General features: G+C 41.0%; 1 protein-coding gene across 1 annotated transcript; it reads left to right on the top strand.

Annotated features, from left to right (window-relative positions):
• Nucleotides 1-559: 559 nt before the first annotated feature.
• Nucleotides 560-10,920, top strand: PNN (pinin, desmosome associated protein). Its single transcript, XM_075030249.1, has 9 exons — nucleotides 560-750; nucleotides 1,220-1,291; nucleotides 2,170-2,238; nucleotides 3,394-3,466; nucleotides 3,547-3,641; nucleotides 5,596-5,671; nucleotides 7,088-7,243; nucleotides 7,326-7,464; nucleotides 8,529-10,920. Exons 1-9 carry the CDS (start codon nucleotides 638-640, stop codon nucleotides 9,815-9,817), a joined length of 2,082 nt encoding a protein of 693 aa, XP_074886350.1. The 5' UTR covers nucleotides 560-637; the 3' UTR covers nucleotides 9,818-10,920.
• The last annotated feature ends 2,530 nt before the right edge of the window (nucleotides 10,921-13,450 follow it).

The raw sequence follows: 13,450 nt of genomic DNA, 5'->3' as shown, positions 1-13,450 counted from the left end.
CCAAGCCCAGGCTACGCTTCGGGTGACGGGCGCCCGGCGCCGGGCCGCCCCCGAGGCCGCCGCCGCCACCCTCCGGCACCGGCCTGCGCGCCAGCCCTCAGTAACGTCCCCGCCTATTGGCTCGCCTGGCACAGCGGCCTCTGTAGTGGAGCGGTGATTGGCCGCCACTCGAGCCGCAGGCATGCTGGCTTGTCGGCCCCATAGAGAGTGGGAAAGTAGGATGCGTCCTAGGAGGGTGGGGATAAGCGTCCTCGAAATGGCTTTCTGATTGGGCCGCGGGAAACTGACGCATGAGTTGTCGTTAGCTCTAAGCGATGTCACTCCGGCGGTCCCTTTGGTGATTCGTAGAGCTGGCAGGCAGAGGCTTCCAGTAGTTGGTCGGTCGGGATGCCAGTCTGCCTCTGGGTCGTGTGATTGGTGGGCGCCTTCAGCGAGCCTTTCCCGCGGGGCGTGCCCTTTCCTCTCGTGCCCGATTATTGGCGGTCGGAGGGGAGCGCCGAGGGGCTATTGGCAGTTGCCGGAGAGGTGGGCCGCCAGGCGGGCCGCGCGGCGCGGGGGTGGGGTCTATCCCCCCCCTCCCGACCATTACCCAGCGGTGCCTTGCGCTGGGCCCCGGCTAGGCCGCGCTGCGGGCGGGATGGCGGTGGCGGTGCGCGCGCTCCAGGAGCAGCTGGAGAAAGCCAAGGAGAGCCTCAAGCACGTGGACGAGAATATCCGCAAGCTCACGGGACGGGACCCCAACGACGTGAGGTGAGGCGGGGGGGGGCCGCCAGCGGGAGCAGTGGCCCGGCGGGGGGAAGGGGGGAGGCGTGAGGAGCGGCCAGGCCCGCGGCGGGGAGGGGGGAGAGGGTGAGGGGACCGGCGTGCGCCGCGCTGGTCTCCCGGGGCGGGGAAGGGGGGGGGGGGTGTATGAGGGGCCCGAGGGGTGGTCGGCGGGGTCAGCCCGTGGGCCGCCGCCTCCGCGCTCTTCTGCGGGCCATCGCCGCTCCTCAGGCGCAGCGCGGGGATGGGGATGGGGATGGGGGGGGGGGGCTGGTTTGCTGGCGGCGTCTGCCAGTCGTGGCGGGGTGGGGGGGACACGACCGTGGGGTGCGTGAGGGAATGGTGATGGCCGCGGGCACCTCTGGCTGGGCGAGCTGCAGCGCCCCGGGGAGGCGAGCTGCAGCGGCTGGTGGGGGGGGGGGCAGGTAGCGTTAACAGCGCCCGCTGTCTCTTGCAGGCCCCCTCAAAACAGACTGTTAGCCCTCACAGGCCCTGGTGGAGGTAGAGGGCGTGGGAGTTTATTGCTAAGGTAAGGAGCCGCAGAAACGGGCGGGGGGGTTCCTCTGCCCTTTACGCTGGCCTTGGTTTGCTGTCCTTACACCGGGGCGTTTGATATTTCTCGTCGGACCCCATTGCTCATCATACTGCTGTTTCAGTAGGCAGGCACCACAGCTGGCCTACAGGGCATATGGGGTTTTATGTCACAGCCTGATACTTGAAGTATCTTCTCATTTTGAGTTACAACAGGTTTAAACTGGTGGTTTTCCCTAACCCTTTCAGCCATTAGTCTGAAAAATAAGGGGGGGGGCATCAAAGTTAAGGGAGGTGTTGTGTGGTATCTGGGACTTTATCTCTTTGACATCGTCCAAAATTGGTCTCTCGGTAATTAAAAAGCTGGTAGGTTTTCCAGGAAGAATAGAAAGAGTTGAAGTCAACAGGAGTTTTAAAACATATGTAGGTAAAACCACTAGTGCTTTGTTGTGGGTTTTCCTACACCACCACCCCCATCTCAAGTAGAATGAAAAGGCCAATTTTTTTGCAGTAGTTCTTTTTTAATGCAGTATGTAGTGGATTTTTTGTCAAATTTCACTATTAAATTGCTGATTAAGACGTGTAGTACATCTTGAAAATTACTGCAAATATGAATACTTGAACATAATGGGGCTCCTTGTTTGAGTGTAGCTGCTCAATTGAATAAGTGCAGAAATTCAATTTTAAATTAGTTGGTCCACAAGTAGTATGTTTAAACACTTTATTGCGGTAGTAAGAGTAAATGATGATAGAGCTGCTTTAAAATTTATTGTTATGTCATGACCACAAAGCCAAAATACGGTTTGATTATGCAGGCTTAAGTTGGACCTGGGGCTAGCCTACCTTGTTTTGAGATCACAAGTCTTTTCTTTTTAGGCGTGGATTCTCGGATAGCGGAGGAGGACCCCCAGCCAAACAGAGGGATCTTGAAGGGGCAGCCAGTAGGTGGGTTCAAAAACTAATGCAGAGAACTTGCTTTATCAGAATGAGAATTTATAACAGTAAATTTAAAATACTTAGATTCAATAACTGTTAATAACTGATGACTTTCGCTGTCTTCTTCAGAGATTACATATTCAAGACTGGTTGGAAATATATTTGGATGATAGCAGTTGACTGTGGTGAAACTTTTTTTTTGCATACCTTATAGCAATATAAAGATTATAGCAGTAATATAAAGGTATAGCAATACAAAGATTCTTGGAATTTTCTGTTTTACTTAGCTTACAGTCTGCTATATTATATTCTGCTTAGTAGCCCAGATTTGTTTTACAGTAGACACAAATTGAATTATGATTGAGATCTCCCGTTAAATAAATTGGATGTGTACAGTGTGACAATAGACTCAGATTTTGAGCTTTCACTTCTGGATGCAGATCCGTCAGATGTGACTGATTATAGTGAGCTTCATTCTGTAGGCACTTGTGTGCAATGGTAGTCCTTGACTAAAGCAAGGCTTGCCTTTGAATTTTGGAGTTAACACAAAATCAATACTGTGAAACAGCTTTACCAGTGGTAAAGTGCTGTGCCACAAAGCTGAAGGTGAAAGACGAAAATAACTTTTAACACATTGCCTAGTTCTTTGTTAAAGCCTCAGTTCATCCAAGTTCTCAGGTCCTAGGTGCTCTGCCCCTCCTCATCTGTTTTCTAGGTATTTGGCTAGGTAACTTAAAGAGCATTTCCCATTTGCAAAATCATACCAACCTTTGTATCTTAATGCATTTAAATCTGTCTCGCGATCCCCTTATACCAGTAGCCATTTTGGAGATTCTGGAAAAAGAAAAGTGCAAACATTAAAAACAAGAAATAAATTCCAAAGGTATTCTGAAAAGTCAAATATGGTAGTAATGTGGGCTCTTCTGGTTTACTTTACTGTGCAAGTTGTATTAAAACTCAAACTGTTTCCTCTCACTGATTTTTACCAACAGTAGATTATGTTTGTAAAATGCTACTTACTGGTCATTGGAACAGTAGGGAGATTTTTACTGGAAACGTTGGTTCTTCTGCCTAGACATGCTGACTTGTATTTTTCTCGTGTTAGAACAGATACTGTCCTAAATATATGTTCTCTAGTGACCACTAATGCTTTTTCTTCCTCAGGCTGGGTGGAGAACGTCGGACAAGAAGAGAATCACGCCAAGAAAGCGACGCAGAGGATGATGACATTAAAAAGGTAATACATGATAAATGGAGCTGTGCAGGAAGAAGCTTATCTGGAACATGAACAAAGTAGTTTGTTTTTCTTCGTTGTAGCCAGCGTTGCCATCTTCTGTTGTTGCTACCTCCAAAGAGCGAACGCGTCGAGACCTTATACAAGATCAAAATATGGATGAGAAAGGAAAACAAAGGTATACAGAAATCTCTTTTTAAGTGCTAACGTGATACTTCCATGTGCTAGCATAGGAAGTAGCTTTAGATTTAAAAAGTATTATACAGGTGCAATTATGTATCAAAGATGATGTTGAAGAGGTACCATAATGTATAAAATTTATTTTAAAAAATATTCTCTTAAATACTTCACAACGGTAACAACACATCGTTCACACACAACAGGGGTTCTGCTTCTCAGGCCACCTACAGGAATACATTTGCTAGTGCTTTTGTAACTGATCATCTTTGAGTAAGACAGAAATATATATAGCTTCATTGGTTACTTAACATTTTGGACTGTTACAACCGTCTTGGTACATCACTTATTTTGTTGGTTGAAGGAGGCTTTTGGGCGTGGGTTCCCCCCCCCCCCTTTTTTTTTTTTTAACGCAGTAGTTCCATCATGAGTTTCTTTTATTACTTTTAGACTCATTATTGTGTGTACAGTCTGACCTTCCTTTTGCCTGCTGCTTTTTAGAGTCTTCCTATGTATATCTCCTTTTTCCTATATTATATTTGTGCCAGGGTGGCGCATAAAAGTTATTGCTGAGGTGCAGTTCTGTTGGGAAGAGGTGTTGGAAAAGCAAATTTGCAACTGTGTCCAACCTCTTGGACTCCATCCACTTCAGTCTGCAGCTCACCTGGTGCAATAAAAACCCATACCTCAAATAAATAGAAGAATGGGAGCTGGAATAAGGAACTATAGGGAGCTTCTCTAATAAGGACCACAGGTGGATTAGCACAGAAGAGGCACTTTGCTTACTACTTCTACAGTTACAACACCACTAACAGGCTGCTGTTGCTTCCATCACCAGTTTCCAACTGCTTTCCTCACTGAAACACTTTAAAAATTCTTAGTGGACTTCCTAGAGCTTCAGGCACTAAAAGTTTGTTTCATAAGAATTGTAGTTTTACTGCTTTGCACTTCAGTAGTCTTCCGGGGAGAAGAGAAAACCAGTATTGATATCTATGTGACTTGTGGTGGAAAGAGGCTCTTTAAGGGGACAGCATCCATTGAACTCTTGATTTTGCTTAGTGTCTTCTGAGTTGTCATTCATATACTAATACACTTTGAGTAATCTCTAGCTCTCAATTCTTTATTTGTTCCTATTTCTGCTGTTTAATATACCTTTACCTTTCCGTGTCAGGTTTGTGCCACTGTAGTAGAGTGGTACTGAGGGAAGACAGTAGCATTTCCTTTTTCTCTTAATTGGGTGAAAGTTCAAGGCAAGTAAGAGAGTCTGCCTCTTGCTGTAAAAGTTTAATTTGGGATTAAATAGAAAGAAAGAAAAGGTGAAATTCAAGAGATTAGGTTTTGTTCAGAAGAAGGGAATTCCTTGAAGAATTTTACTTATATAAGTTTTCTCAAAACAACACTTAATTGGGTGAGAGCAATTCTGGTTTCATCTGGTAGTACAGTGTCTCACCGTAGAAGATACTTTTAAGCAAACTGTGACAGATAAGCTTTTGCTCCCCTGTGGCTCCATTTCTGCTTAATCCTCTGAGTGGGGCAGGGGGGGTATGTTTTTCAGAAAGCCCTATGACCTTGCAGTTCACTGCTTTATTGATAGCTCACACTGTATTTACTCAACCTTTTCTTTAGTACTCTCTGCTTTTGGATTTATTTTAATATTTCATTAGTGTCATTATTTCCAGATGTAAAATGTGCAGGCTTCCAATTTTCCCACCGCTAACTGTGCTGTGTTATGGATAAGAGCTGTGTCTTACTCTTAAGCAAAATATGATATGTGACTGTAAATTATGTCCTTGACTGTTGGCACAGTCAATATGTGTTCTATTGCTGATGGCCTTGAGTAATACTGAGCTTTTAAAAATAAACATCTCTGAGGTGGAGGGTTTCTCTGATTGTTTATGCAAATAAAAATCTCGGTACTTGAACTGAATCTCAAACTTCTTTTTGTTTTTATTCAGGAATCGACGTATATTTGGCTTGTTGATGGGCACTCTTCAAAAATTTAAACAGGAGTCCACAGTTGCTACTGAGAGGGTACTTATTTTTAGTTCTACCAGATTGTAAATAATAAAGCAAAATTGTATGGTTAACTATTTAATAGGTCACAGGCTACTTCTGTAATAATGGTGATTCAGTATTGCTGGAGCAGTGCCCACCCTGAAGTGTTCCAGATGTTTAGATTATAACCAAGTATACAGAAATGTATGGCTGTATTATGCCATCTGTTTGACTACAAGTGGCTTCCCCCTCCCTATATAAATAACAAGAATTCCTGTTTTTTGATAAATGGATATGTGATTGTACTGAAGTGAAGGCTTTGCATAGCTTAGTGGTAACTTCAAAAAACTTGCGTATAGGATGGTGGTAACTTTATTCCTAGTACACCCTTTTAAATTGTGGACAGTATGATATTTGTTTACTGTTGCCCTAAATGGGTTATTCAGTTAATACTAATAACCTTGAGATTAAAACCAGTGTTTGAAAGTTCTACTTGCAGCAGTCTGGTGGAAGCAGATACAAAGTCTTTAAACTGAAAACCTTTTCTGTGTAGTGTTAGCATAGCTGGCTTGCAGTGTTGGTATTGATTACTTTCAGATTCAGTATTTGGATATCCTGCTGTTCTATCTAACTTGCCATGTAGCACATGAGAAAGGACCAAAGTTCTCTGTTGCCTGCTTGCCTTTAGAACAAGAAACTATTGATTAGGATGGTCTAGAAACATGAGAGTCTTTGTTTCAAGTAGTATATGTTTGCATAAAGAGAGTTTGAGAAGTTTCTGCTCTCTGCAACATTTTTTTCTGAGAATTTGTATAGGCATTGTTGTCTTCATACATAAAAATTTACTATAAATCAAAGTAGAGGCCTGAGGAGTTTTATGACACAGCTATTTTGTTGTCCAGGCACTGAATTGTATTTTCATATTAGCTATTATACAATCTGAACACATGGCTGTCTAGGACATATAAACAGGGCATTCCTGGATTATAGTAATGTATGTAATAGCAATGAATATACTGGAAGTATTCACAATGTAATTTGTTTTGTTGGTCACAAACACCAGTCTGCAGTCCTTCATTTGTTTCTGGGGGAGTTGACTTTTTTCCCTCCAAGTGGAACACATGAAATCTATTTCTTTTTTTCTGCCACTGGGGGAAAAAAAAACACACACCATGTTTAAGCTTGTGTTGAAAATTCAGATCCAAATTGAATGATAGGAAAGCAGACAGAAATCCACAGGGGCCCATAATTTTATAGTTAACCCTCAAAAAATTAGGTGCCAGCAAGCAGTGACACTCTTTCCTTCCATTACCTGTAATTTAGGAGATAGTTCTTGATGTGTTTTTAGGAATGCCTTTAATGGTGTAAATAATTCAAAATTTTAATTGGACCAAACTAAAACACTTTCTTGATTTAGAAAATATATTTAGGGTCCTTCTTTATTTATCTTAGCAAAAGAGACGACAAGAAATTGAACAAAAACTTGAAGTGCAGGCAGAGGAAGAAAGAAAGCAAGTTGAAAACGAAAGGCGAGAACTGTTTGAAGAAAGACGTGCTAAACAGACAGAGCTGCGGTTACTGGAGCAAAAGGTTGAGCTTGCTCAGTTGGTGAGTTTTAATTTTGCTCTTGATCTTTCTCTTGTTTAAACTATTCTTGTGTATCTTAAGGTTATTTTCTTTCATTTCTCAGCAAGAAGAATGGAATGAACATAACGCTAAAATAATTAAATACATAAGAACCAAGACAAAACCCCACTTATTCTACATACCTGGCAGAATGTGTCCTGCTACGCAGAAGTTGATGGAAGAGTCGCAGAAAAAGATGAATGGTAAGTGGTCTTTATGATACGAAGGCCCTTGTTCTTGCCTCCATTCGATGTTTCCTGTACAAATTTCTTTTTAAGCTTCTCTGCTTAAATACATAGATTTCATGATTAGGGCAAACTGTATGTTCTTGTGTTGGGTGTTCATCATAAGTGAACATTACTCTTTCAGTGACTTATTTTTATGTTGGATGTGCTTTGATTCTCTTACAAAAGAGGTGTATGCATAATCTCAGAGGTATGTGTTTAAAACATAATCCTTTGTATTAGCTTTAGTACCCAGATGTATGCCAGTGCAGCAACTTAGTTTTTGAAAAGGCAGATTCTGTGGACTGAAGACCCAAAGAAATGCAGGTTTTTACGAAGGATTTGAGAAACCTTTTCTAAAGCACAGCACTAGAACTTTATGATGGTTTGGTTTTGGGTTTTGGGGATTTTTTTTTTTACCTTAATGTGTGTTCATTTCTGTTTCACAGGATGACTATATTTTTCTTTTGGAAAACAATTTAAAATACTGCGGTTGATGGTAGACCTACTGTTCTTTTTTTATTAAACTGAGAATGTATTGGTTTTGAGTTTTTTTCTTAAAAAGCTTTTCTTCATTGTGTGGGGCTGGGGGATAAAATAAGCTAGCTCACTTGTCTGAATTGCTTACATTATTTAAGCTTTCTTAATACCTAACCAGCTTTTTGCTGATTCTTACTGTCTTTTGTTTACCTTAGGAAGTATAACCTTGTTAATATATAAATACCAGGAAATCAAGGTATTATTTTGATATACTGTTGGTTGGATTGATTTTAATGAAATCAAAACCTCTTTTTGTTAGTTCAGATTTAGGGCTTTACTGTTCTGATACTCAGCTGAGCTGACTATCCCCTTTGCCTTGTTTTCTTAAGGTAACTAGCAGTCTTTTTCATTATGCATGAGTGGCTGGCTACTTCAGAATGAATAAGGATGCAGTATTTATAAGTTAAAACAAATTTATAACTTATTAGCTCATAGTTAAGGGGAAAATATATTTCAGTGTCCATAGATTATCTGAAACTATTATTTATGCATTTATTCTCTAGCACTCTTTGAAAGCAGGCGAAATGAATTTGCAGAGCAGATTAACAAAATGGAGGCCAGGCCCAGAAGACAATCTGTGAAGGAAAAAGAACAGCAGGAGGTGCAGAATGAAGAAAAGAAGGAAGAACAGAACAAGGAGCAGGAAGAGGGTAAGGCGGCTCAGCAGGTGGAAGAGTTGGAGACAGGTAATCAGCACAATGATGTAGAAATGGAGGAGGTAGGGGAGGAAAAGGGAAAAGTAGGTTCAGGGCATAGCGATGCAGAGAAAGAACAGGAAGAGGATGAACAGAAACATGAAATGGAGATTAAAGTAGAAGAGACTACTGAGGTGAGGGAAAATGACAAGCAACAGGATGGTCAGCATGAAGAGGTCACAGTTGTAAAAGAGGAAAGTGAAAACATTCAGCCAGTGGATAATGAGCAGGATGTGGCTGAAATGAATGAGGCAGATAGTGTAGAACCTGTAGAAAATGAAAATGGCAAAGAAGTGGAACCAGAAACAGAGTGTGATTCTCAGCCAGAAAAAGTGTGTAATGTTCCTTCTCCCGAGAAGGAGAAAGGTATCAAACCGGAAATTGAAGCTGAACCTGAAGAAAAACAGGAAAAGGCGCCAGAAACTCAGCCAGAACCTGTGGCCGAGGCTCTATCCCAGCCACAGTCTGTGCCACTGCCACAGTCACCTCAGTTGTCTCAGTCCACTCAGGATACAGAGCCCCAGGCAGACAAGGATGAAAATGCTGCGGTGTCTGTAAAGGTGGTTGAGGCACAGACAGAGCAGAGTCAGACACCGAGTGTAGAAATTAAGAGTAAGACTAGGAGTAGAAGCAGAGGTAGGGCAGGGAACAAAACTGGTAAGAGTCATAGCCGTAGTAGCAGCAGCAGTAGTAGCAGTAGTACTTCAAGCAGTACTAGTAGTGGAAGTAGTTCCAGCACTGGCAGCAGTAGCAGTCGGAGTAGTTCCACCAGCAGCAGCACTACAAGTGGAAGTACTAGCAGGGACAGTAGCAGCAGTAGTTCTAGCAGTAGTGAAAGTAGAAGTCGAAGCCGAGGAAGAGGGCATAACAGAGATAGAAAACGCAGAAGGAGTACGGACAGGAAGCGAAGGGATGCTTCAGGAGTAGATAGAAGTCACAAGTCCTCAAAAGGTGGGAGTAGAGATACCAAAAGCTCAAAGGATAAAAGTTCAAGATCTGACAGGAAGAGGTCTATATCAGAAAGTAGTCGGTCAGGCAAGAGAACTTCACGGAGTGAAAGAGACCGTAAATCAGACAGGAAAGACAAAAGGCGTTAACAGAAGAGACCAAGCTTCCTTAGCCTAATCTTTGCAGCGGAAGATTATTTGAGTGAAAGGATTCCTTGTAAGGAGGAGGAGAAGGCTGCCTTAAGAATTGCATGCTGTAAAAAATCTTTTGGAAAAATGCAGACTGTTTACCAGGCATTCTTGTACTTTTTACATAATTTTGTAAAAGGTTACTTACCAAAATTATGTGAAGTTCCTGAAAATGTAAAAATAAAAGATTAACACTCCTTTGCATCTTTTTTTAAATATCCTGTACTCATTAAGATCCTCTGTATATTTTAATAGGTAAACCTTTAAGTAGGTGTGATCACTTCTTCTGTATCATACACTTTTTTTTTGTAGAAATAAATGTGCGTTTTAAATAAATTGTTTGAGATGTCCTGTTGACAATTAAATTCCCCTTTTAGATCATATTTAGGGAGGCAGTATTGCAGGAAACGTAAAATTTTGCTTTTCCCCTCTATTACTTGCAAGAATGGGAATCTTAAGACCCAGTAAACGGAGTAATCTCTCCAGTGCTGGGTAGGAAGCAAAAGTAATTGATTTAGATCTATACTTTTTGTTTTCTTCTGTAATCACAAGCTCTGACTCAATTCTATCTTCCAGTTTTATAAAACTTTTTCCTATCCATAGGCAAGCAGTGATTAAATGGGAATGTTAACACTGGCCAAGATAGCTCAAGTCAGTCTGGAATACCACTCTTACCTGCCTTCTGCAGGTGCTTTGATAATACTTACATCTCTGTTCTGGAGACAGTTAATCTGTTTAATGATGTTCCTTGCTTTGATGGCCAGTGGAGGAAAGACTTCAGGTTGCTTCTCAACCAGGATTCTCTTTATTTTAGTTGCAGACTAATCTTTGATCCCTTCATACCACTAGGAATAATTACATTGCAGTGTGGGAGTTACCTGGGACTACCTAATACTAATGTTGTGTGTGTGCAAGAATGCTTTCTGAATGTATTTAATACAACTTAAAGTGGTATGGTGTTATCTATGAAGGTGAATACTGTTTTTATATAATTTTGTATGGAAAACAATAACATCTGTTGCTCTGTTCTGTACATGTGCAAATAAATGTGGCTTTGTAGACTATTCCCAATGCCTATGATGTTTTCTATAACACAGGTATATTATCTTAGTCTTTCTACTTTTAAAGCATGAATCATAATTGCAGGTGACTACCTTAGAAGCTCTGTATCCAAAATTGTTCTTATAGGCTTTAATTAATGCCTGTTAACTGAATATGAAACACTGCTATAATCTGTGGTGTCTTGGCAGGAAGAGAATTCTCTTATCTCATATGCCAAACTGCAGACCAGGAAGTCCTAGAAAGATTTTTGGAATGGAAATTACATGTAAGCTTATTTTAGTGTACAAAATGCCATATATACCCTGTTTTTCTGGAACATAGAGCAGGCTTTTGCAAAAAAGTTCTAGTTTGGGAGAGTGTCAATTTTTGGATTTTTCATCTGAACTCAGAGTAGTGATGGACTTCTGTGTTAAGTGCTAAACTTCCTGGCTTAAAGAAATGTGTCTAGCAAGGGATGAGGTGGAGTGTTCTTTCAGCACAAATAGACACAGTGGGAAAGCTCCTCAGGCTTCCCCCTTCTCAACAAGTTCAATGCTTTATTCTGATTCTTCAGTCCATTTGCTGCTTCAGTATCCTATCTGCCTCTGCTTCTCTACAACTGAGAATCGTCCTTAGTTCTTGTCAGTAGTCTCCAACTGTATCTCATTCCCTTTAGAGGAATGTGGTGGTTTAATGTGCCTTCTTTTTTGAAGGACAAGCAAAAGTTCAAATGCCCTATTGAAGATGTTCAACACAATTTACCACAAGGAACAAACTTTTATACTGAGTAGTTGAGTAAATGTTACTGGTTTGCATGTTTCAACTGCACATTGCAAATTGCCTTTGGAAGCCATTTTAATTTTGTCAATTAATTATATATTTTTTCCTAACACTGAGTATTTTGAAGGTTTCTTATTTTGAGCTCAATGGAGTGTTTCACTGCTGTAGTGTATTTACTGTATAGGTTCTAATGGCTGATACTGTAGTCATTATGCAAACTAGAGAGGCAGGTTGCTACTGGGAAGGCACTGTTTCAGAGGAGCATATTAACAGGGTTTATAAAAACAGCGTGATGGGTCCTGGTAACTGAACTAGGGAGTGGATTTGATTACATTGTTTCAGGTTCTATTACTGGGAGCAATTTATTTTTGACAAGGTGAAAATACAGTTTTGTTGCTGCGTGCAAAGCTGGTGACTTATTTGATAGTGTAATGTTTGTTAGAAGAAACTTATTGCCATGGTTAAACTATTAATAGTTAGCCTTGCTAGATCTAAGCAGCTCAATGCAACATAAACATCAGTGTGTGATAATTTCATAAGAATGAAGTTTTCTGAAAGCTAGATATTCCAGCCAGTATTCCACTACAGAAATAGTGTAAGATAGTGGTATACAATTAGCACAATAATGCATAAAGACCTGTGTCTTTACAAAGCAGTAGTATTTTTAGTAATTACATTTGCTCTCGAGGTCCCATCCTCTTACCCTGAAATGACTTCAGAGCTGTGGATAGGGCTGAGACCATGGGTGCAATTTCCTTCCTCTGTACCCAGTCTACTGTTCCAAATAGCTGACAATTTCAAGACTGAATTCAATGCAACAGTTTGGGGTTTTGAAGAATTAAGTGCAGATAGCATAGGGGTAGGAAATGATTAAAACATTTTCTTATTTCCCTTCCCTATAGTGGTGAGTAGAGATCAAAGGAAAAAATACCTTGTTCTCTTTTCACTTAAGCGATGTGGAAAAAGGAACAATAGAAAAGGGGGAAAACTAAGAATGAAGTAAAGATGCTTTATGTGAGTGGGCAACATACTATGTATGCTTTATGCCTGTCTTGTGGAGCACTTCCATCAGATGGGCCCTTCTAGCTTCAGGTATCACTTTATAAGACGGTTGGGGGTGGGGAAGGTTAGAGCTTTTGTACTATGCAGTGGTTCTATACCGTTTACTTGTCTTTTTCTTCAGTCCTGACGCACAGGTAAACTGGAAGGCTCCAAGAATGTGTTTTTTGCCATGATGCTTCACTCGGAGTCCTTGTCAGAGTAGATTTTACACAGATTGTTCATTAATTATAAGCGGAAACATGACTTTTCATAAAAGGTACACCTCTTCAAATTTCTGCTCCTTTACTTGAGGTGATGTCTTTATGCTTAGAATAGCTTCATTGTATGTATTCAAAAGAAACCTGAACATAATTTTTCTGTGGAAAGTAGGTATTAGTGAACTAAACACCCTCTCCAGGAAAATTAATTTCCAAAACCAGGAAATTTGCAAACAGATTTCTAGAGCATCTTTTGTTTATCAGGAAAGTAATGCTCTTGGGGTTAGGTCCTAGTTATATTTTTGAGATTCAGGTCCAGCTGCTGATTTTGTAGCAATTACTGTGGTACAACAGGACAAACCTATTCATTTTATGTATGTCCTACATCTTCAAAATTAGTTTCCCTGCTCAAAGAATTATTTCTCTGAGACTGCATGTATTTATGATGGGATCAAATGCTGTGGCAGTGGTCTATGAGTAATATACAGACATCTGTGTTCTGGAGGATATAATT

This window comes from Buteo buteo, chromosome 6 (genome assembly GCF_964188355.1).
Source record: "Buteo buteo chromosome 6, bButBut1.hap1.1, whole genome shotgun sequence".
In the NCBI taxonomy this organism is placed as follows: Eukaryota; Metazoa; Chordata; class Aves; order Accipitriformes; family Accipitridae; genus Buteo; species Buteo buteo.
Note: the sequence above shows the minus strand (reverse complement) of the source record. Positions and strands in the feature narration are given on the sequence as shown.

Excerpts from the sequence above, each read along its gene's own strand:
- PNN (XM_075030249.1), top strand. The coding sequence starts at position 638 with ATGGCGGTGGCGGTGCGCGCGCTCCAGGAGCAGCTGGAGAAAGCCAAG. Across the intron at positions 751-1,219 it reads CGGGACCCCAACGACGTGAG|GCCCCCTCAAAACAGACTGT; the intron begins GTGAGGCGGGGG and ends TGTCTCTTGCAG. Across the intron at positions 3,642-5,595 it reads GATGAGAAAGGAAAACAAAG|GAATCGACGTATATTTGGCT; the intron begins GTATACAGAAAT and ends GTTTTTATTCAG.